Source organism: Salvelinus fontinalis, chromosome 4 (assembly GCF_029448725.1).
Source record: "Salvelinus fontinalis isolate EN_2023a chromosome 4, ASM2944872v1, whole genome shotgun sequence".
NCBI classification, from domain to species: Eukaryota; Metazoa; Chordata; class Actinopteri; order Salmoniformes; family Salmonidae; genus Salvelinus; species Salvelinus fontinalis.
Genome location: NC_074668.1, coordinates 65,815,589 through 65,839,723, shown reverse-complemented (window position 1 = coordinate 65,839,723; position 24,135 = coordinate 65,815,589). Strand labels below are relative to the sequence as shown.

The 24,135-nt window shown below is 45.3% G+C and overlaps 1 protein-coding gene and 1 pseudogene across 1 annotated transcript; one reads left to right on the top strand and one right to left on the bottom strand.

The window, feature by feature from the left end:
• Nucleotides 1-7,226: 7,226 nt before the first annotated feature.
• Nucleotides 7,227-19,636, top strand: LOC129854209 (stereocilin). Its single transcript, XM_055921004.1, has 30 exons — nt 7,227-7,365; nt 7,824-8,020; nt 8,142-9,296; nt 10,812-10,836; nt 11,000-11,585; nt 11,696-12,604; nt 12,711-12,773; nt 12,865-12,990; nt 13,089-13,255; nt 13,336-13,522; nt 13,617-13,732; nt 13,863-13,995; nt 14,188-14,370; nt 14,465-14,503; nt 14,609-14,785; nt 15,077-15,226; nt 15,606-15,664; nt 15,861-15,984; nt 16,203-16,285; nt 16,381-16,516; nt 16,740-16,948; nt 17,094-17,184; nt 17,340-17,511; nt 17,630-17,799; nt 17,907-18,062; nt 18,170-18,312; nt 18,501-18,649; nt 18,829-18,926; nt 19,051-19,198; nt 19,469-19,636. The coding sequence occupies exons 2-30, from the start codon at nt 7,948-7,950 to the stop codon at nt 19,555-19,557; spliced, it is 5,916 nt and encodes a 1,971-aa protein (XP_055776979.1). The 5' UTR covers nt 7,227-7,365; nt 7,824-7,947; the 3' UTR covers nt 19,558-19,636.
• Nucleotides 19,637-20,088: 452 nt separating this feature from the next.
• On the bottom strand, nt 20,089-22,025 carry LOC129852910 (creatine kinase S-type, mitochondrial-like; annotated as a pseudogene).
• Nucleotides 22,026-24,135: the final 2,110 nt, after the last annotated feature.

The following is a 24,135-nucleotide window of genomic DNA, read 5'->3' as shown; positions in this document are numbered from 1 at the left end:
AGCAAGGCTAGTAAAAGAGCATAACAGTCAATTTCTTATAGCTGCCTTGTAGTGATTAGATAGTGTCCACGGGCCAAGGTGATTTAAGTGAATTCCATCATCCCTGAAAAGTATTTTCGGTTGCCAAAAGGTATCAAAATTCTCGATAGAAGTAATTCCTGAGGATCGACAATAGACTTTCAGCCAGTCATGGAGTGCTAGCAGTCTCCTGAATCCGCCACTTCTATGACCCAGTGGAGGAAGAGGGACAGAGATGAACAGACACTTAGTTAAGTCTTTCAGTTTGTTAACAAGGTCATAAAATATTTTTTAAGCTGCACCGATCTGGCCAACTTAACTCTTAAGGATCTGACCCTTTTTTAAATTTTTGCCTAAAATGACATACCAAAATCTAACTGCCTGTAGCTCAGGACCTGAAGCAAGGATATGCATATTCTTGATACCATTTGAAAGGAAACACTTTGAAGTTTGTGGAAATGTAAAATTAATGTAGGAGAATATAACATATTAGATCTGGTAAAAGATAATACAAAGAAAAAAACATCCTTTTTTTATTACCATCATCTTTCAAATGTAAGAGAAAGGCCATAATGTATTTTTCCAGCTGTATTTTTCCAGCCCTGGCACAATTTAGATTTTGGCCGCTAAATGGCAGCAGTGTATGTGCAAAGTTTTAGACTGATCTGTTCAAAATGTTGTATCAAGACTGCCCAAAAGTGCCTAATTGGTTTATTAATACATTTTCAAGTTCATAATTGTGCACTCTCCTCAAACAATAACATGGTATTATTTCACTGTAAAAGCTAATGTAAATTGGACAGTGCAGTTAGATTAACAAGAATTTAAGCTTTCTGCCCATATCAGATATGTCTATGTCCTGGGAAATGTTCATGTTACTCACAACCTCATGCTAATCACATTAGCCTACGTTAGCTTAACCGTCCAGTGGGGGGACACCGATTCTGTAGAGGTTAATGTAATTTGATCTTAACATACACTACCGTTCAAAAGTTTGGGGTCACTTAGAAATGTCCTTGTTTTTGAAAGAAAAGCTATTTTTTTGTCCATTAAAATAACATAAAATCGATCAGAAATACAGTGTAGACATTGTTAATGTTGTAAATGACTATTGTAGCTAGAAATGGAGAGAAGCATGAGATTTAACTTCACTGAACTTTCTAGAGTTTTCCTTGTTAGTTAACACTATCAACGTTTCCCTTTACTGTGGCAATTGTGATCGAATCAATGCAATATTAGTCACTTTCAATGCAACATACAGAAACAAAACAAACTATTTAAAACTAACTATGTGAAACTAACTACGCAAGAGATTTTGTTGTAGGCAGAACGCATTGGAGTAGGATTCCATTGCATTGACAAGCAGTACTCAGCCCATTCTCTCTACACAGGCCAGTGTGGCATAACCAATCAGAGCTGCAGTAGACCTAAATGCAAATAGACCAGTGCCATACATGGATCTGTGCCATTTACTTTGAGCTGGACTGTGTTTACAGCATGAGCGGTCGTGAGTTGTTTTGAGATCAAAGCGAGAGCTGCATGTAGCCAAGTGTGCACATTTTGCTCATATCCTTTGCTAGTTAGTGAGTTTTTAGCCCAGTAATAGATCATTTGTAGTCAGCTAAAGAGGAGTGATTGCTTCCTAAAACAGCGCAAAATGTGTACATTTCCGGACATCTTTGAAAAGCAAGTCTTGAATAAACTAAGTAGCTAATAGGCAGAGGGTAGCATAATTTGTCTGATTCTCTGTAATAATTGTATGGGAATGATAATGCATTTTATTTTGTAAAATATTGACGATGACTTGTAACATTGTATGTTTCTTGGTAACTTGGTAGTGTAAAACAATTGGATAAATCATCGAAAAGTACTCTCAGTTTTGCACAAGTATTGTCTTATGTACACTACCATTAAAACGTTTTTGGCCCCTTAGAAACAGACGCCTCACAAGTCCTCAACTGGCAGCTTCATTAAATAGTACCCGCAAAACACCAGTCTCAACGTCAACAGTGAAGAGGCATCTCCAGGATGCTGGCCTTCTAGGCAGAGTTCCTTTGTCCAGTGTCTGTATTCTTTTGCCCATCTTAATCTTTTCTTTTTATTAGCCAATGTGAGATATTGCTTTTTCTTTGCATCTCTGTCTAGAAGGCCAGCATCCCAGTGTCGCCTCTTCACTGTTGACATTGTGTCAAGGTTGTGTGCTACTGGTACGAAGTCAGGTGCAGGAGAGCAGTGAGTTGTGATCAGGCACACTTTTATTTGGCAAAAGCACAAAAGATAGACGCAACCGCGTCAAAAATCCTCCAGCCACAGGTAAAAGTCAATAAGCGCAAAAACACTCACAAATATACACATGTATGACAAATACATACAACGGGTCAAAATACGATACCCGGGGGGAAAACCAGTCTGGCGCATCACACTAAACACGTAACAAAACAATTTCACACAAAGACATGGTGGGGAACAGAGGAATAAATACATGCAGTGTGATTAGGGAATGTTAACCAGGTGTGCAGGGAACAAGACAAAACAAATGGAACAATGAGAACATGGAGCGGCGATGGCTAGAAAGCCGGTGACGTCGACCGCCGAACGCCGCCCGAACAAGGAGAGGAGCCGACTTCGGCGGAAGTCGTGACACATTGAGACTGGTGTTTTGCGGGTACTATTTAATGAAGCTGCCATTTGAGGACTTGTAAGGCGTCTGTTTCTCAAACTTGACACTAATGTACTTGTCCTCTTGCTCAGTTGTGCACCAGGGCCTCCCACCCCTCTTTCTATTCTGGTTAGAGACAGTTTGCGCTGTTCTTTGAAGGGAGTAGTACACAGCGTTGTATGAGATCTTCAGTTTCTTGGCAATATCTTTCATGGAATAGCCCTTTTTTCTCAGAAAAAGAATAGACTGATGAGTTTCAGAAGAAAGTTCTTTGTTTCTAGTTATTCTGAGGCTGTAATCGAACCCACAAATGCTGATGCTCCAGATACTCAACTAGTCTAAAGAAGGCCAATTTTATTGCTTCTTTAGTCAGGACGACAGTTTTCAGCTGTGCTAATGTTGGTCAATTTCTTCAACAGATGATCAGGTCTATATAATTATCAAACTTATATATATATTGCTAGTAGAAAGGAAACACAGACTCTTTGTTTAAGTATTAAAATTCTCCTTTAGTAATACAATTGTAGGCAGAAGTTGGTACAGAGTACAGTATATGATAGCTCTCCCCAGGTTCTGCAAAGTGTCTAAGATATCCTGTAACTTATATAGCCTCCCCAGTTCCCCTTGCGTGACTTTCCCTGGCAACAACATTTTAATGAATCTAACCTCCCCCTGACAGCAGCAACCATCTTGTCAGCAATTAAAAGCTCAGAAGTGGGTTTGACCCGAAACTTGACCTTTCATCACAAGTATATGGTCATAACAAGGTGAATGAGTCTTAGCATCTTCTGACAGGTGGCTGTTTTCATCAGGCCTGCAGAAGCCTCGTGTTCTCAGAAAACCAGTCATATTCTCAGAACCTCAGACAGCCACCGTGGGGCACAGACAGGAGGAGTATGAGCGTAGGCGGTTTCCGCCTTCTGATAGTGTCTGAAGGACACAACACTCAAAACAGGTTTTAACACACACACAGATGTCTCCTGAGAGGAGTCCTTACAGTTTATCATAACAAAATGTATCAACCATTAAAAGGTATGAGGCCTTGGTTTAACCCCTTGTAGAGAGAATGTTTTGTTTCTGTATGTTGCATTGAAAGTGGCTAATATTCGGTTGATTCGATCACAATTGCCACAGTATAGGGAAACGTTGATAGTGTTACAACGAAAACTCTAGAAATGTCAGTGAAGTTCAATCTCGTGCTTCTCTCCGTGGGCTGTTATTTCTTCTGTGCGGCTGTCCTGGGGGAGCTGCGTGACAATCTCGGGACTATTGCGTGTCCATGTGCAGTTTAGAGGGAACATTGGTCATCATGATAAACAATAGGAGGCCTAGTAGGCTCTGTCTTTTCTTCTTTCTTCGTGGAGCAGAGGAAGTTCAGCCTGTCCTCACAGTCCCAGGTTCCCCAGTGCTCTCCCATTTTGGCCAGAGTCCCCCAGGGCCTCTGAGATCTGCTGTTGGGTTTGGAGATGCTCTGTGTTAGAGAGCAGGCTGGAGAGGTTACTGTGGTGCTGCCTGCAGTATTCCAGCGCCTCCTCCCACGTCTTCTTCTCCTTTACCAGGATCAGATCACTGTCACGCTTCTCCTTATATTAGAAGAAAGGGTGTATTTCAGCACAGTTCTCACATAACCCTGCGAATTTTGCATTACAACACAGTTATTTTTGCTCCCATCTGGTTGCTGAGGAGCCTACATTTTAAATAGTAAGCTTTCCCCTCCAGACAACTTCCACTCTGTAGTCAAGTCATCTCTGTACATGCCAATCCAGGTATAGGTGCCACATTTGCCCCCTATGGATTCGAGCTCATCATCATACAGCTTCTTGAGGAGGCCAGGTCAGTGTAGTGCTCTTTGCAGTACTTTTGAGGCTGCTGCCAGTTAATTTCTTGTTTCACATAGATGTATTCCTTCTCCAGACTGGAAAAAAATGCCAACAGAGCAGTAATGAGGAGCCCAGTGAAGCTGATCTTCCTCTGCATGATGCCCCAGTGCTCAGTCCCGGTGGAGTGAATCTCAGCCCCTTGCTATTCTTAATCTATCATGTACAGTACCTGACATCAAGTATCTGTACACACCCACGAATCAGTTGGATCAGTGCCTGTGCCCGTACCTCCCACCAATCAGAGAAGTCTCTCAGTATCTGTGCCTGTTCAGCCCACCAACGAGGAAGCTCTATTTTGTGACCGTGAAGGATAGCTGAAGTCAAATTACCTCTTTTCCTGCTTAACAAATGAAGCTCCTGAACAGGTAAACATCACGTAACCTGTCAAGTTCACAAGGAGAAGCTCAGACTGCATCCACATTGTCTTTGTAGGTCCCATTGGTCAAATTAGAGAGCTCAGTACATTTTAATTTAGTCTCTACCAACTTCTTCATGTGGTCCAAGAACATTGTTTACACAATAAGCTTAATGTAATGATTAATAGATTCACCAGGAATTAGCCTACAGATGCTTTGGAAAATAGAGCTGATATAACATAGGTGTAAGAGGGTCCAGCCTGGTCTCATAGAATAGACGTAACATGGTAAAAGTAAATCCAGGACATTCAAATTAGTATGATATGTTACATTTGGTATAGTTACATAAGACAGAAGTTTCCTTTAGGAAAAATTAGGGTGGTTGGTCGGGGTGAGTCAGTGGGTGTATAACCCCAAAGGTTGCAGGTTCGAATCTCATCACGGACAACATTAGCATTTTAGCTAATTAGCAACTTGTCAACTACTTATACTTTTAAGCTACTTTGCAACTACTTAGCGTGTTAGCTAACCCTTCCCCTAATCCTAACCTTAACCATTTTAGCTAACCCATCCCCTAACCCTAACCTCAACCCTTTAACCTAACTCCTAACCTTAACCCTAACCCCTAGCCTAGCCAACGTTAGCCAGCTAGCTAACGTTAGTCACAACAAATTTAAATTCATAATATATGATACATTTTGCAAATTCGTAACATATCATACAAATTGTAATTTGTAGCATACAGTATCATACAAAATGGATGATGGACATCCACAAATACATACCATACCATCCTTGCCTTCACCCATCCAACCAGTGATTATTTCAAGAGGGGAGGATGGATGGATCATAGAGATAGATAGAGTATCTATCTCTATGGGAAGGATGCCCTCTTCATGTATTCAAACAGGTCCCTTGTCTCTCCAGCATCCTCTGTTTCTAAGGTCTCACCAGTGTGTTTTGCAGGGACACAGATAGAGAGGCTGGCGCTATCCTGTTTCTCATTATATATTCCTTTAGCAAACTGAACCCCACAGCGCTGACTGACTGCTGTTCCCTACAGCATCAATAATACAAGAGGAAGTTATTGTTCCACAACAGGCCACAGTGACACAGAGTTAAAGGGCCAGGGGGGCAGGGAGGGATCCTTTCACTTTCCCCACTCAGGTTACGGGGCCTGCAGACAGCGGTCTGACACCAGGGAGCCTGCCGCTGTGGCCCAGTACAGGGCCTGATTGTGTGGCTGCAGTGACCGGAGGATGGATGTGTCTGCTCTGTGACAGCCCACAGAGCGGCGCTGGCTTGGCCCTCTGGGTAAACCTATACTCCACAGACCTAGAGTCACACAGGATGAGCCCTAGCTGAGAGACAGCTCAATAGAGAATTAGTCAGTGGGAGACATGGGACAGCTAGAGAATGGGAGAGATAACCTGGGTGTGATTAATACCATCCAGATTTGAACCCTGCTTGTGAATCAAGCTGACAGTCCTAACCTTGGGATTGTTTCAAAACAACACCGAAATCAACATATTAGATGCAAAGAACTATTGAAATATAGCAAAACAAGTTTGTTTTATTCTTTCCTAAAGTGGGTTGTTTCACATATCATGGGGAAATCTAAACCTTTTATAGAAGGGACCACCTCTACAGTATGACATAGTCATAGAGTTTTGTTAAAGTTGATTTTTGTTCATACACATGCAACCTTAGCGCCGTATAGACAACACTTTATTCATTGTCCCGCCCATTGTCCTGTCCATTGTCCTGTCCCGCCCATTGTCCTGTCCATTGTCCTGTCCCGCCCATTGTCCTGTCCTGTTGTCATCTATGCATAGTCACTTTAATAACTCTACCTACATGTACATACTACCTAAAATAACCGGCACATTGACTCTGTATCGGTACCCCCCTGTATATAGTCTCGCTATTGTTATTTCACTGATGCCTTTTAATTACTTGATACTTTTATCTCTTATTCTTATCTGTATTTTTTGAAACTGCATTGTTGGTTAGGGTACGCATTTCACTGTAAGGTTGTATTTGGCTGTAACACCTGTTGTATTTGGCGCATGTGACTAATACAATTTGATTTGATTTGTCCTGTCCTCCATTGAGTTAAACTCACCTTATAAAACAGTCAGCTGGCACAAGATAGGGGGATACCACTGAAATATGAGGCTAAGCTATGGTCCTATTCATCCAACTGGATCTCAGGGTCTGGGTGAGCAGGTGCACAAAACAAGATAAACACAGAGAGGGAGAGTAGGAGTGGGAGGGGCTGACAGGGAAACAAAGAGAGGGAGAGAAGTTGAAAATGAGAGGGACAGACAGAGAGAAAAGAGGTCAAATAATATTGTTTTAGTGCACATTTATACCTGGAACTTATGGAGATATTCACAAAGCCTTATAAACACATTTTCAAGGATTTGAAGAACTGAAAAGAACGTCATTGGTGAGTACAAACAATTATAATTCTCTTTATACTCCTTTTGATATTGCAGATGGCTCCTGTTTAGTATTTTTGGGACATCAAACAAATCCCAAGTATATGGATAGAGATGCATAGGTGGCAAATGTTAACCTATCTTCATGCTCTCATAATGTCTAAGATGTCTAATGTCTTTCCCGTTTGAAGAGAGAATATTTCTGGATAGATAAACAACTTATTTAGTACCAGTATTTGTATTCCTTCTGTGCATTTCATATTTCAAAGTCTCACTCAAAACTGCTTCAAGTTCATAGAAAGAATAAAGAATATACCTCAGTTGATTGAAATCCATGGTAATACACCTCTATTGTGAGAGGGAAGGTGGTCAGGTGACGGTGGCCTGTCATTAAGGTTTAATGTCCACTCTACAATTAAACACTCTACTCCTTGTGTCCACCCTACTGACACCAACCCATTGCCAGAGGAAGGCTGTAACAGGGGATGCAGTCCAAACTCAGGGATATGACATCAATCCGACTTAGGACTCAGAGACAGATGTGACATCACTGTGACATCATCAGCACTGGCTTGGAGGTGGTAGAGAAGATGGCGGTGTTTAGGGTCATGCGCATCACACTGTTGGTTGTTTTACTGGGCAATACATCCACCAAGAGTTCAGGTGAGGAGACTGTATCTTACAATTTCTTGTTATGATGTAGTGTAATGGTGTGATGATGTCTTGATAGTAATAATGTTTGCTGTATCATGCTCAAAATATGGCTTTGCAACATCATTTCCAGCAAGTAAAAAAGAGGACCAAAGAGAGCCCATTTTCAAGGAGTTAGTATCAATATGGCGTAAAGGAGGGGGGTGGTATCCTAGCAAAGAGCCTGCCTCCCCGGAGAGAACCCAAGACCAACAGGTCCACAGCGTGGTGAGGAGCATCATGGGAAGTCTGAAGACCCTGGGCCTTCTGCCCAGTAAGAGCATGGGCCTCCCCTCCCTCCAGAAGCCTGTGGACAGGCACCGTCTGTCAGACTTCCTCTACAATATCTCCATGTACCTCCAGGAGATGGGTGCTGAGCTGGAGGAGCGACAGCTTGTCTCTGACGAGGAACAACTGTGGGAGAAGGTATTGCAGTCCTTTATCCAGTCAGAGGGGGGCGCTGCGCTGAACCAGTGGGACAGCCGGGAGCCCCCCAGGCCCAGCGTCAGACTCCAGGACTGGTTCCTGTCTCTGAGAGGCAGCCCTCACTGGGACGGGCTGCTGGGGCTTCTGCAGAGCCTCATGTCCCTGTCTGAGCGGCAGCCCCATAGGCCCCTGCTTGACTTCCTGTCCCAGAACTGGAGAACAGTGAGTGCCCTGCTTGAGGCGGCACTGCAGGCGCTGGTCAGCGGGACCTATGGCCAGGCCAGTGCCGGGCTGCAGGGCTTCATCTGTGCCCTTAGGGGCCGCAATGAATGTGCCTTCAGTGTCAGCTGGCTAACACAGTTCCTCCGCTTCATGGAGACACGCAACTGGAAGCCCGTGGTGAACCTGCACCCTGCGGGGATGGGGGCCAACCAGAGGAGGGGCTCGGCTGCTTTTGGGCGCCTGAAACCCTTCAGCATGCCCCCCAAGGCCCTGAGAGAGGAGGGGTTGTCTGGGAATGCCACTCAAGGGGACGTTGGGGACAGAAGGGACATGGGGGGAGACCTGGATTTCCTTCAGACACTGCTCCTGCAGGCTTTATCACGCTCTGATGGGGGGCAGAGGGCGGGGCAGCTGGCAGAGCAAAACCCTGCCCTGCTGCAGGGATTGGACGGCCTCAGAAGGGGATTCTTGCACAGGGTGGGCAGCTCCGTGTACGGCAACCTGAGGAGAAAGGTGTCCCGTGTTACCATGGCGCTGCTTGATGATGTCAGCAGCGTGGTGGACGTGCCACAGCCCAAACATAAGGGCAGATGTTCCGTAGGTGAGTCCATGATGCTCCCCATTCACCAAAAGGTTGGGGTCAATTCCACTTCAATTTAGTCAATTCAGTGGATGAGCTGAAATTCAATGTATGAATGGAATACTTCCTATTTCTTTCCTTGAGGATTTTGTGATTTGACTGAATTCAACTGGAATTGAGCCTCAACCCTGGTGGCTAGCTATACTAAACAAAAATATATACTCAACATGCAACAATTTCAAAGATTTTAGTGAGTTACACTTCATAGAATGAAATCAGTCAATTGAAATAAATACATTAGGCCCTAATCTATGGATTTCACATAATTGGGCAGGGGCGCAGCCAATCAGAATGAGTTCTTCCCCACAAAAGGGCTTTTTACAGACAGAAATAATACGGATGTAGCGGTCCTGGGCTAGCGTGGTTACACTTGAGCTGTGGTTGGATTTAATTTAACTAGGCAAGTCAGTTAAGAACAAATTCTTATTTACAATGACATCCTACCCTGGACGACGCTGAGCCAATTGTGCGCCGCCCTATGGGACTCCCAATCACGGCCGGATGTGATACAGCCTGGATTCAAACCAGGGACTGTAGTGACACCTCTTGCACTGAGATGCAGTGCCGTAGACCGCTGTGCTACTCAGGATGCTCTGCCAAATTCTCTAACACGATGTTGGAGGCGGTTTATGGTAGAGAAATGAACATTAAATTATCTGGCAAAAGCTCTTTTGGACATTCCTGCAGTCAGAATGCCAAGTGCACACTCCCTCAAAAGAGACATCTGTGGCATTGTATTGTTTGACAAAACTGCAAATTTTATTGTTCCCAGCACAAGCTGCGCCTGTGTAAGTAATGATCATGCTGTTTAATCAGATTCTTGATATGCCACACCTGTCCAGGTGGATGGATTATTTTGTCAAAGGAGAAATGCTCACTAACAAGGATGTAAACAAATTTGTGCACAACATTTGAGAGAAATTTGCTTTTTGTGCGTATGGAAAATTTCTGGGATCTTTTGTTTCAGCTCATGAAAAATTGGACCAACACTTTACATGTTGCATTTATATTTTTGTTCAGTACATATGCTCTTACTTTTACTGTTCTTATAAAACACATGTCAGAGACAGGTCATACATGTTGATCAAGGTCTCTTGAATTGAATTTCCCTTCATACTAAGTTGATAATATGTCTCAAACAGCTCTTACTCATTAGTCATGAATGATTTAGACTGAAACCCATGACACATGAGAGTGTTTGAACTGACAGTGCTTTAAATCATAATGGCCATGTTAGTCATTGAGAGGATCGGTGTTACCCTGCATCCCATGCTTTGGCTAATCTCTTTGCCCTCTCATTGATGCCAGTAACACTATCTCCTGGGCATTGTGAGCCCAGCTATGCTGTTACATCAGGCCCGATTGTATGGTGCAAGTCGCTTTTTCCACCATTGATCTACCATAATATTCACTAGCTCTCTTACACTGTCTGTGATTTTCCATTAATCTATCTTTTTTTAATCTATCTTTTCAAAGGTGACCTGAGACAGCTAATCTTATGGTAAGTAATCGAGAAAAAACTAAGCTTATAATATAAACTACATGCATCATGATGGTTTCATTTTATAACTTTCCCTCACAAAGAATATGCGGTTAATTGAAAATGTATGTTGTTTGTAGTACCTTAGTTTACCATACTCTCTCCCCTTGTCTGTGACTTGTAGGGGGATTAGACATAATGTCACGTGGAATGCTCAGGCTCTGGGCTTCAACTCGCAGGGCCCTCCCAGCACCCCTCCCTTCCTCTCCTGCCCAGCCATAGAGGGTGAGAGTGGGGACCCCAGACCCCCACCACGCCCCTCTCGCCCTAGACCAGCCCTGTCACCCCGCAGGGTGCCAAAACAGAAACAACCACCCAGCTCAACCCCAGTACCCCGCCGTTCCCGTCTCCTCAAGCCCCAGTCTGAGGCAGTAGAAGTTGGCCACAGCCACCTGAGAGAGATGGGGTACTTTGCCTCGGCAGAGATCCTGGAAGCAGCGTGTAACGCCTCTATCCCAGGCCTTACAGGGGTGTCCAACTTCACTGTGTTCCTCTACTGTAACCTGTTTGACGGGGACGATGGGTCTGTGGACCCGGAGGTTGGTCAGCTGGGACCCGACCTACACGCCACGTGTTCCGACGCCGCCTGGTACCTGTCTGCAGCTGAGGATGACTTCCTGTGGGTCCACGTCTGCAGCGAGTTCTTCGCTCACCAGTTTAACAACACTGTGTGTGCCAACTCCTCCTTTTGGCTGCAGAGAGCACACCAGGTACAGTCCATGATCAAACCCCACTTCTGAATGCAAAAGAGTTGAGTTCTCAACTCACTTTTTTAACTTCTCCACAATGTTTAACTACATTCTGCCTGTGATGTTTGCAGGCTGCAGAGATGAAGGACTACCACTATTTCAACCAGTCCAGTATAGGTGACCTGTGTGTGCAGCTGTCAGGGGAGATGGTGGAGGGCGGGGACAGCCCAGGGCCTGACGAAGCCTGCCTGGCCCAGCTGGGCACCAGGTCCCTCAGCGCCCAGGACTTCAGACGCTGCTTCCTGCCCAACACTTCTGCTCTGGTCTCAGCCCTGTGTGGCAGCGAGTCCCCTGAGGCCCATCCCTCCCACACATCCCTTCCGGAGGGCAGCTGGGCTGCAGAGTACTGCTCCAGGCTCCACAACTCCTCCCACCCTGAATCCATAGAAGACACATGTGACTACAGGAAGTGGAGCCTGCAGCATTTCACCAATGCCACCCTGCTGGAGCTCTGTGTCAGTACAGAGGGGTTGAGGGAGTATGCTTGTAGCAATGCCACCCTCTACCGCCGGCTACTCTCAGCCTATCCTCAGTTCTCTGACCTTTGCGTTGACCTGGATGTAGAACAGGAGGACAGGAAGTGCTTCCTCCAGTGGTTCTTTGACATGCTCCCGGCGCCGTACGACTTTGACACATCACAGCTGTGTGTGAATCCTGCTCCGCTGCTGGTGGAGGCACTGCACAGGCTGAGTGTGTGTGAGGTGGATGGGGGTGAGCGCGGGGGCTGGGTGGGGGCTGTGGGGTACGTGCTGAGGGTACTGGACTTTGTGGTTGGGCTCTCAGCGGGGCTGGATGAGGGGGAGGGGGAGGTGAGGCAGGGCCTGGGTCAGGCCATCCTCCTCTCCAGTCTCCTTGACAACGCCTCATTCTGGGCAACTCTACGTCCCGACGCCTCACTGAGCGTGCTCCAAACCGTGGGCTTGTTCCTGCGCAGGGAGCAGAGCGCAGCTCTCAAAGAGGACCTGCTCAGTTGCTTCAGTGTAAGCCACATACCTTATACATATGGCCAACGTCATGACACATAGAACACATACACACAAACATAGACACATGAAGGTAATGTGAATGCCTCCTCTGTCCTGACAGCCTGTATTATGGGACCTCATTGAGAGAGAGGACAACTCCTCTGCCCTCAGAGTCCTAATGCAGGTACTGTACACTTTTATAAAACGGTTAGTTGGGATCTTAGATGCAGATTGACTGGTTACCTGTACTAAGGTGAACATTGTTTTCTCTCCAGGAGTACCTCCAAATGCCCAGGGAGAGTATCCGCACATTGGTGATGTCAGCAGAGAAAGATGCGGTGAAGAGGTTTCTGTCTCACATGCACCAGAGCTGGGACCAGCTGCACGTAGAGACCACTCAGGTTTGCCCTCAAACACTCTCAGTTTAGTCATGGATGCTGGAAAGTATGGATGTTACTAAGTTACTACTACTGTCAATAAAGACCACTGTCTCCCCCAGTCCTCTCAAAGAGAACTGCAAGCCATGGAGACCATGACGTCCGCCTTCATCCACAAGTTCCCTCGTGTGACCCCTGACCTCTTCGTCGACCTATCACAGTTCATACCTTTCATGTCCGTCTCTGACATCATGAGCTTCCCCACCTCCCTGATGGTCAACACCAGTGTGTGAGTTACTAAACCTGAGCTGCCATTTTATGCCAAAGGTCAAAGGTAATCGTGTTGACTGGTTCTGTGTTGTATCATAGGTTGATGGCGATCCGTGACCACAGCACAGAGATGAAGTCTCCACAGAAACAGGCATTTGTGAAGAGGCTCCTGCAGTCCAGTGTGGTGGGAGATGTCCCTTCCTGGCCACCATATTTCCTCAGCTCCATCCTCCCACTGCTCCCACACCTCCCAGTCAGCCAATTTCAACAGCTGACATCAGACCAGGTTAGACATCTCATTCCTTATCTACTCTATAGATATTTTCATGAAGTATTGTGTACTGCATTGGCATTACTCTGTCATCATGTTCCTCCTTAAGCTGAGTCCCCTGGTGGAGTTTCTGGGAAACACCAGTCTGGATGGAACAAGGGGGCGCCATGTTCTACGGACTCTATTCATTAAAAAAAGGAACTTCACCAGTGATAATATATCTAGGTATGGTCTTTTGTCTCAAGTTGTAAACTACTCCACATATAGTGCTCTAGTTCTGACCAGAGCCACAGTGTCCCTTTGTGCAGTTACCAGAGTATTAGACCAGAGAGACGAGGGCATTATTTCTCAACAGGCTGGGAGTTCTGGTTTGTTACCTGAAACCAGAGGAGCTGCGTCCGTTTCTGCTGGCTTCCCCTGTGTCCTCTGCTCTTTGGCAGCAGCTAGCTATCTGTGTGTCTGAAGGACTCATCAGTGATTCAGGCAGGGTGAGAGAGAATTGCATGTAAAAAAAATGGGATGCACTCCAAAAGTTCCAAGTTCATTTTGTGGCAGCGTGACAATTCTTTCCTTCTACACACCTGTTAGGATATCAGTAAAAATATCAGTATCGCCATTTGTATATGTATACAGTCCATATCATATGTGAGGGGCTCTGACCCTGCTCTTGCCATGTTCAGCTGTCTCTCTGGCTGGTCCAGGCGGTGCGGCCTCTGAACGCCAGCACTCTACCTCCTCCAGCACTGGCCACCCTCAGGGGCCTCCTGCCCCAGCTAGGGGCTTCCTTCCTGCAGTCACTGCCCTCACTACAGCTCTTGGACCTGCTAACACAACCAGGCCTGCCCAGCTTCTCCCCAGCACAGGTCAGCACTGCATGGACTATGCCTACACACTGAATCTACCGGTACGTTGTTTTCTGCTGGGTGAACATTACATGTTGTTTTTAACTTCCTCCAGGCGTTCCAGATATTATCCAAAATTTCACAAGACACAAATGTAAGTAAAGGCTTATTAGTGACCTCTTCAGTTATGTTTTAATCTATACAGCTTGTTGTGCATTCTTACGAGGCCATTTATGCATGATGATCCTCTCCTTGTCAGCTCACCATGGATACACTGTGCAGGCTGAAGCCCTTACTGCCTGGCCTGTCCCCTGCTGTGCTCAGAGGCATACACTGGTCTGAGATCAGTGGAACCACTCACTGCCAGTGCTGGCGCACTCTATTGACTGACCTGAAGCCTGCCCATAGAGCCATGCTCCACAGGGCACTGCAGGAGGTAAGGTGCTCTTGTTTCTCTGTGGGGAGATTACTTTCTCCTTGCTGTCAAACGGTTCTTTATTCATCATTTCCAGTGGCTCTGCATTGTCTTTCTTACCACACTGAGAGCATATGATGACACAGTAAAGAGATGGTGGAATTTAAATGCCAACAAACCAATTATGCTGTCAATCAACTACCTTATACGGCTAGTCATTGTGAATTTACCTGGAAGTAATTCCATAAGTACAGTACTTAACCTATTACTCAGGTACATATTCCATTGTTTATTCCTTTGCTTTTAAAAAAGGCTTTAGCCAGCAACTCAAGGAACTTCACAGTGCAGCTCCAATGTCTCCTGCCGTTTGTGCCCCTGAGGGAGCTGATAGAGGTTCTGGATAGAGAGACATTCCTGAGAGATATGAGCCTGTACAGAGACCTGCCATGGTCCCCCCAACAGGTGCACATCCATCTCCACTATGCTCTGTCTGAACAGACAACACTACATAAACACCCACTCCTTTGGCTATGGTATAGCATCATTACTGTTGTTGCTCTAGAGCGAAAGCCATGCTGCCAAGCTGCCAGTGTGGGCCTGGGCTCCCATTAATCTGCAAATCATTGGATATGCTTCACATGAGCCATTCAGGATATTAATACCCCATACGCCTCAGCCGTCATCAAGAAAATTGGTTTGGATGTAGTACAATAGTCTGGAGGGGGAATATAAATTAGTAATGCCTACCTTAAATAGATTTAGTCAGAGTCAAGGGTGTATTAGATTCCTTTCACCACCTGTTTTCTCTCTCTTACACACGTTGTCTTTCTGAATTATATAGGCTCAGCTACTTTTCAAGAGGACCCATCAATCTGAAATCATTACCAGAGACACTGTAGAGTAAGTCAAATGTTATTAGGTGTCATGGGTATGTGCTGTGTTATTGAATATCATGCGATATTCATGCAAATCGTTACATGACAAAATTGGAGACTCAGTCAGTACCCAGTTTCATTAGTTTCCCTTACCTGGATTACAAATGCAATGCAGTCTTCCAGATACAATGTATTCATCCAATCATCTATTTGGTCTTTAGGGACTTGGGCCATATTGCTGGTGGAATGAGCTGTGATTGGCTAAAGCTTTGGACCAATGAAACCGATTTTTCAGAGTTGCTTCAGTTTGTCAGTGAGTTGCCAGGAGGGGTGAGACCAGCTCTGGTGAGGAACCACAAGCTACCCACATGGTATCCCTCGTGTCACCCTCCCCTCCTCTTTCTCTCTCACCCCTTCCTTTTATTTATCTATATTTAGATACATCTTTCTTTATCTATAGTATTTTATCTACCATATCAAATGTCAAGAAAAGTATTCATGGAATTCTTCAGAGCTTCCTATTTCATACTAGTTTGTTCAGATGTTTTGTGTTTTGTTACCAGAGGAAATGCGTTGTAGAGGAGCTGCGGAAAAGACCAGAGGAAGACCTGGATGGTATAAGCCCCTGGTTTGCTGCAGAATTACCGTAAGATATCATTCACTCCAAAATATATTGTATAAATGGTCCAACATTTAATCTTTCTCTATACAATATTAATCTGATTATTCCTGCTGTCCCAGGGTGAACCTGATTGAGAGCCTGTCTAATACTTCACTGACAGCCATCCTGGCTCACATTCAGCAGCACTTTGTGGACTTCCTCAAGCTGCCCCGTCATAAGCAGATGGCCTTAGCAGAAAAGGCCATCACTGTGCTGGTGAGGAGAGACTATAATATTATTATGACGAAATACTTCTGATTAATAAAACATACACATTGATCAATTCATCCAAACGTAATGATACAGGGTGGGAATGCATGGCATTACAATACTTAATAATCAGCTAAACAGATTGTGCTTTGTTGTCAGCTGTAGTCATTATACTGTAGTACCTGCAGTAATTATACTGTAGTAACTGTGTTCTGATGTGTCCATCCAGGGCACCTCTCAGGGCCTGGCTGATGGGGAGCTCAGGGTGGCCTCTGTGGACCTCCTGGGGCCCCTGTTGCCCTTCCTGGACAGGGATACCCTGGGGCTGGTGGACAGAGGGGCCCTGGGGCTGCAGCTGGATGAGCTGAGGGGGTACTGCCTGCCCTGGGACACCCTGAAGGACTTGGCTGCTCTGCTTACTGGGAGAGACCTGCTGGGGTGAGAGACAGCTGGGTCTCTTTTAGGAGATGGTGGAGTGAGAGGCCTGGGGTGGTTGTGAGCTGGTTATGGCAGCACTGGGCTTGTGGGTATCTGTCATGTATGCATTTATAACAGAAAGCTGGTGTGTGTGTGTTTATTGTAGAGAGGCATCGGCATGGACGGTTGGTGATGTGGAGCTTGTTGGCAGACTGTTGTTTACTCTCTCTCCAAAACAGATCAACTCCATCCCACTGGTGAGGACTCCAATGGGCGAAACATCAAGTGCCTTTATAATGACTATCACTTTATCATTGGTGATGACAAATAAAGCCCTGCAGTACTGTATGTGATTGCATGCGTGTACTTTTAGCAGAATGTGCTAAGTGTGTGTTTTACTACCATATATCAGGTGGTACTGAGTGCAGACACGGTGGAGGAGGTTCTGGCAGGTCAGTGGCGCTGGGAGAACAGTGATGTGGGTCAGGCCTGTGTGTCCCAGTGTGTGGACCAGCAGGGCCAGAGAGAGAGGATCCTCAGCCTGATACGGGGGGTCGTCAGAGCACAGAGCAGGAGGAGAAAAGGTCATCATTGATCAGCTCTCTATATCACAAATGTATCATACCCACTAGCTCTGAAGGAAAGCTTGATGGTAATGCATTGTGGTTCTAAACTCATTGCGGTCTCATGTCATCTATCCAGTGCCAGTCCCAAGCTGTGGTGACATAAGAGGCACCTTCCCTTCAGCATGGACAGCCAATCAGCTGAGCCGGATGGCAGGGGAGGAGTTGAGCCAGTGCGTGGAGGTCATAGGTCAGGACGCTTCACTGAGCCCTGAGCAGCGCCGAGCACTGTGGGTAAAGCTCAGGCAGGTCAGTTTCAGAACATCGGAGACGTTTTGGTTTTCATCACTGCCTGTTAAAGATTGACAGTGGAAATGTGTTGTGTATCTTGTGCACTATCCTTCACCCTCCTCCAGGCGTACAGTCCAGTTAGAGGCCTGAGACCAGAGCAGGTCCTGGGGCTCGGCTGTCTGGTCACTGAGCTGGGGGAGAGAGAGCTCCAGGACACTAACCTGACTGACCTAGGTGTCCTGGCCTACCTGGGGGCTCTGACCGACTGGAGCCCAAAAAAGGTGACGAGGCTCCCATATTCCAATCTCACGTGTGATATTTGTAGTGTGGAGGGTTGCCCACTCCTGGTGTAAGTTGTTTGACTCTCCAACCCTGTGTATCGTTTCAGATGAGAGCAGCAGTTGTTGGTGTGATGCGGAAGCGGAAGTTGAAGGTAGAGCAGCTCGGAGCTGTAGAAGTGGCTTCTCTAGGACACCTGCTCTGTGGTTTAACACTGTCAGAGATCAACAGACTGGACCCCTACAACCTCAGGTCAGTCATGTATTAGAAATACACACTTTATTTTAACTACAGAAATATTAGATTACATACCTTGTGAATAAAGCTCAGCCTATAGTGCAAAAGGGAAAAATCTGTCATTTTTTGCTGTCTGATTCCACTTGGTGATAATGCTTCCTTCAACTCAGTCCTAATGAGTCCTCCTGCTATATGACTGACAGCATGGCTGCTCTGTTCCTGAGGGAGCTGGTCCTGCCGTGTTCAGAGCAGCAGATGGAGGCTCTGACCGTCCATCTCTCCAGTCCTCAGGCCTTTGGCCCTGTCAGTACCTGGGGCCCCGAGGTCTTCACTGAGATTGGCACACTAGCAGGTACAGCTGTTCAAATGGGGCAGGGGTTTAAACTCAGAAAGCTTTATTGTTGTATATTCAGTGTACTGTATTTGATCCTTAACTGTAAGGAATAGTTAGTTGGTAGTGACCGGTAAATCCACCCCTCTCGCACACACACTCATTCCATGAGTCCTCTCTCCCTCCCTCTCTCTGTCCAGCGGGTCTGGAGGACATGGTTCTGTCTGCTCTGGTACAGGAGCAGGTGGAGGGGCTCATCCCCGAAGCTATCGCCCTGATTCCCCCCACAAAGATGGCTGTGAGTCTCTCTCTGGTTCACCTCAGGATAAGAGCTGGTTTGGATAATGCTGTTTAAATAATGCTCTCCAAACCACATCCCATTTTGTTAGTTGATGCACGATGTGTGTGTGTGTGTCTGTCAGGTGGTATTCAGTGCGGTCCAGTTGTCGTGGCTGAATGTGGAACAGGCGTGGGTGGTCACAGAGAAGCAGTGGGCGGAGCTGAACAGTGGGCAGAGACATGCCTTGGGCCTAGCGCAGTATGAGGGGGATGTCCTGTTAGAGCACAGAGGTAAGGATTCACAGGGGTAAAGATTCACAGGAGTAAGGATTCAGAGGTAAGAATTCACAGGGGTAATGATTCAAAGGTTAAGGACTCAGGGACATGGATAAAGATCATCTCATGAGAAAGAGGGAAAGAACTAGTTAGTCTTATTGATGGGTGTTGTTCAATGATTTATGTTTTTTGTCTGTAATAGCATACCAATATCATCATGTTATGTTTAACAGTAACTATGTGGTAGTGATATCACTGTTTGGTATGTTTTGTTTGCGTCCACAGGGAGGAATGTGGCCCCGGCAACACGGTCAGATGACAGCCTCACAGTGTGCTTATTGTCGCTATGCTGTATGTTATGGCAACTATCGTAAAACACACAGTAACCCATTTGTATTTATTTGTTCTTTGACCTTCTTTTATCGAATTGTAACATTTGTACTTAAAAATAAACCAAACATTTTGAACTGTGTTCCATTTGTATCCTGGAATGAACCCTTCACCTCATGCTATTCTAATGCCTGACATACTCTGCATGCATCATTCTGATGTGTCTGTGTGTCTGGGATTATGCTACTCTGTTACTGTGGTTACAGTGTGGAGGGCACTCATTAAATTTGATATAAAAGCGCCTCTCGGAAAATAGGGCAGTAGGACACAACCTCATTTTGTATAGTACACAACAATTACTGGTCAATCCCCAAGTTTAATTTGAATGTATTGATATATAGCTGAAGAGTTTAGGTAAAGTCCTGAATAGCAGCTATAAACTATTCAGCTATATATCAATACATTCAAATTAAAGGAGGACCACAGTTAATGATTTGGATTTATATAGCTTTTTGAAGTATATTGTTTGTGAATGTAAAATCGCAAGTCGGGGCATCTGCAAGGCCAGTCTCTCTCTACTTGAACTGTGAGATGGGTGCAGGGATTCGGATATCCTGATCTCTCTCCAGTCTCTTCTCACACGCAATCAGGTATTTATCCCCAACAATCACATTCTGAACAAGCTGGACCTACATACAACATGCAAACACACATAACCTATTCTTTCTCCACTCTCTACAACTACCTATTAAAGCTGATTATGATTGTCACTGTCACTGCATTCTATTCTGTGGTGTAGTGATGCAGTGTCTTACCTCTGACTCACCCAGTCTGGCCAGGTTAGAGATGTCAACGGTTGTGCCACAGTTGCAGAGTCCACGCCGTCCATACCTCGCTTCTGCAGAAGCAGGTTGTCCAGCATCTTCTGAAAACGAGCATCCCAGTAAAAAATAACAGAAAAACAAACAGAGAATTTAGGATCCTGGAATTTGAGGACAGCTCAGCACAGGGATCCCCTTAGCACATTTTCTTCATACGACTGTTCATGTGTCAACCCATAGGTGAGTGAGGTGGTAAGGGCCAGACCTTGCTAAGACGAGGTTGGTTGCCCTGAGTCCAGTGCCCAGGTTGGAGGGGCAGGTGAGGATGTAACCCAGCCTCTCGCTCCACATGAACTCCCAGCCTTTCTCCATGATCAGCCTCTTCACCTGGTGGTGATGTCAACAACAGCTCATAAAAAGACACAACAAAGCATGAAAGGTTTAAGTGTCATTTAAGACACAGTTAACGTGTGGGTGTAGGCAATCAGTGATTCTGCTGGGCTCCCCTCATGTCCCCTGTAGAACCTCTCAAACACCCTCTTCATGTTGCTGCCCTTCTCTATCTAGATGACCTGGGTGTGGTCCTCCTCGTTGATCCACAACAGGAAGTTCTCCTGGTTGTTGTGCCTTTCCAGACCAACGGGTTATCTCCATAGGTTTCAGAGCTTCTAAAATAGTTTCTATTGTTTGGTTTTAGAGTTGTGCTTTTATCAAAACATTATACTTACCAAATGCCCTGTGCAGCTGGCCAATCCCTGGCCATTCCTGCACAGGTCAAGAGGGGGGACACTGGTATATCGAACAGAAAGTGATCCTGTGAACTCCAAAAACAAGTGTTATGCATCTCAGTGATAGAATAAGGAAATTAAACAAATAAAAACAATTCTCCAAAGCAGTGTGTGATGCAGACTGTGTTTTCCTCACATGAATGAGCAGCTGATGCTCCTTGTCAGTCATCTGTACTGTCCCTTGAGTTACCCCTGCAGGACGTTGAGGGCGTCCACCACCAGCTCCACCTCCCGGCACTCCGCCCAAAAACAGCCAGGGGGCAGGCTCAGCCCTCAGGTGCTCAGGCCCGTCCACGTGACGATGACACATGGCGCTCATCAAACTGACCTGCCAGGACCTGACAAGAGACTATGGTAATTACTGGCTCACTTGAACAGTTTAGAATGTAGATATGTAGGTCTGGTACCTAGTCAACTGGGTGGTTGATGCAATGACATTTCTATACTTATATCCATGGACATTCCCATCATCCTGTACATTGCTGGCATCCAGGTCTGTGGGGAGATTGTGTATAAATGTATGGCCTTAAATAAATGAAACCTTGGTAACCAACAGCAATCACAAGCAAAGGCTTCTGTGTTATTCTTTCCTTTCAATACTTCTCCTCTCTACACACAAAAAGGTGGAATATTGGAAAACTCTATTACGAGTCTGCAGAGCACTTTCCTTCACTTCAAGGCAGAATTGAAAACTGCAGTTGATCCTCTTTCATCTAGGTTTTATCTGTATAACACATTTATAATGAATGGGTGATGCTCCAATATGTGTAGTAGCTTTAGAATATCTATTTCACGGCGACCGCCATTAGATTAAAAAAATGCATTGAAGTTCCAGCAAGATAGGTAGCAGGCATACCAATTCACTGTGAAAAGACACAGACCACAAATGCCGTTGTGACCCATCCCGATAGGACTCCTCGTCTCCGGCTACCATGCCAACAGACTTTATGAAGGGCACACATCTTGGCATAGAGGGAAGGTATGAGGTGACTGGCCTTGCAGTTGTTGTGTTTGCGTAAATCAGGGAACTCTTCACTGTGAGAGAAATTGAAGGTTGGTAACACTATTGAAATAAGTACAGACAAAAAGGGGGTACAATGATAGCACACCCCTAACGAATGAATAGGTGTTGGAGGCTGTGGACACTGGGATCTGTCACTGTCTGTCTGGGATAACTGGCAGGGTACAGCCTCCTGACTTGAGCTCCTGTGGTGACGTGCTCTCTGTTCAGAAAAAACCCTGCTGTAGCAAATGACCATACTCCACTAAGAGACAGGACTCCTATGTTGCGCTTCCTAGGTGACCACAGCTTGAAGAAACTGCTTGCCATTTTCCCTGTGAAACATAAGAGGAGAGTGTGTTACTGATACTGGCTGCTGTCCCCTTGATCCTGAAGTACTACTCATCACTACTACTCAAGATCTACACAAAACCTACTGGTGTTACTACTTACATTTTACATTTTAGACATTTTAGTCATTTAGCAGACGCTCTTATCCAGAGCGACTTACAGTAGAGTGCATACATTTTTATTACATTTTACATACTGAGACAAGGATATCCCTACCGGCCAAACCCTCCCTAACCCGGACGACGCTATGCCAATTGTGCTTCGCCCCACGGACCTCCCGGTTGCGGCCGGCTGCGACAGAGCCTGGGCGAGAACCCAGAGACTCTGGTGGCGCAGCTAGCACTGCGGTGCAGTGCCCTAGACCACTGCGCCACCCGGGAGGCCTACTTGATTGCTATTGAGATGTGTAGTAAACCAGTAGTGATTTATGTAGTAATTTAAGTACCGGTAGTAATGAGTGATACATTGGGTTTCACTACTGTTGAACACTACATATTTCCTACTCAAATCACTACATAATTCTCCCTTAATGACTACTGTGCAACTACTGAGCTTTTGGGTATCTACTGCTTAAAATATACACATACCTACACAATTCCTACATGTTCACTATTGGATTACTACACAACGCCTACACATTACTACTGTATGCCTATTCAATCCCTATTTAATTACTACTGCCAGTGCCATCTGTGTGTGTAGTGTTGTCACTACTGAATTGCTCCTGATCCTTTTTAATCTCCTAAATAAACCCTTTAGAATTACTATTGAAAACATTTACTACTGTTTATCTATTCAAAATCACTACTGACATCTTCTTGTTTCACTACTGTGTCACTACTAGACCAGTGCACATTATTGAACTTATTATTATTATTACATTAATTACATATCAAATTACATAGTTACACTTTTTTTGTTAAACCCTTTGAAGTCGTGTCTTCATTCAGGTTTGACTTAAATTAGTGTTAAATGCAAATAAAACCAAGTTTTTGCTGTTCTCTAGGTCTCATAATGTTGACCATGTCACGACTTCCGCTGAAGTCGGTCCCTCTCCTTGTTCGGGCGGTGTTCGGCGGTCGACGTCACCGACCTTCATTGATCCATTTTTCATTTTGCATTGGTTTGTCTTGTCTTCCTTCACACCTGGTTCCAATCCCATCAATTACATGTTGTGTATTTAACCCTCTGTTTCTCATGTTTTGTCGGAGATTGTTTAACTATTGTAAGAAATTGAAATAGAGACTGGAAACTAGCAATAACTACACTTCAACATAAGCCATATATTATACAAAAACACACATACTCCTCATTTCTCTTGGACATATGCTGGACTTAAGACACCAACTATAGACACACATAATTCCCCTCCCCCATAATAACCACAGACACACCCAACCCATGGTTGGACCTCAGGACAAAGAACTCTCAGGAACCAATGGAACGTGGACACCAGGCCTGATCAGGACTACCCAAGACCCAGATCGACCAATCGGAAGGCCGGACTCGCAGATCTACCTACTTTGCTTGTTGTCTGTATAGTACTGGACAATTCTGTAAACTCGCTCTCTTTTCCTGACGACCCCATACGGATCAGATAGAAGGAGCCGTGCTGCACGCTTTGCATAATATTTTTACACTTGAATAAACCTGCCTTATTAT

Bases quoted from the DNA above. Each gene is read 5' to 3' on its own strand.
- LOC129854209 (XM_055921004.1), top strand. From the start codon at position 7,948: ATGGCGGTGTTTAGGGTCATGCGCATCACACTGTTGGTTGTTTTACTG. The intron at 13,996-14,187 runs GTGAGAGAGAAT...TGCCATGTTCAG, and splicing joins TCATCAGTGATTCAGGCAGG to CTGTCTCTCTGGCTGGTCCA. The intron at 16,517-16,739 runs GTGAGGAGAGAC...GTGTCCATCCAG, and splicing joins AAAAGGCCATCACTGTGCTG to GGCACCTCTCAGGGCCTGGC.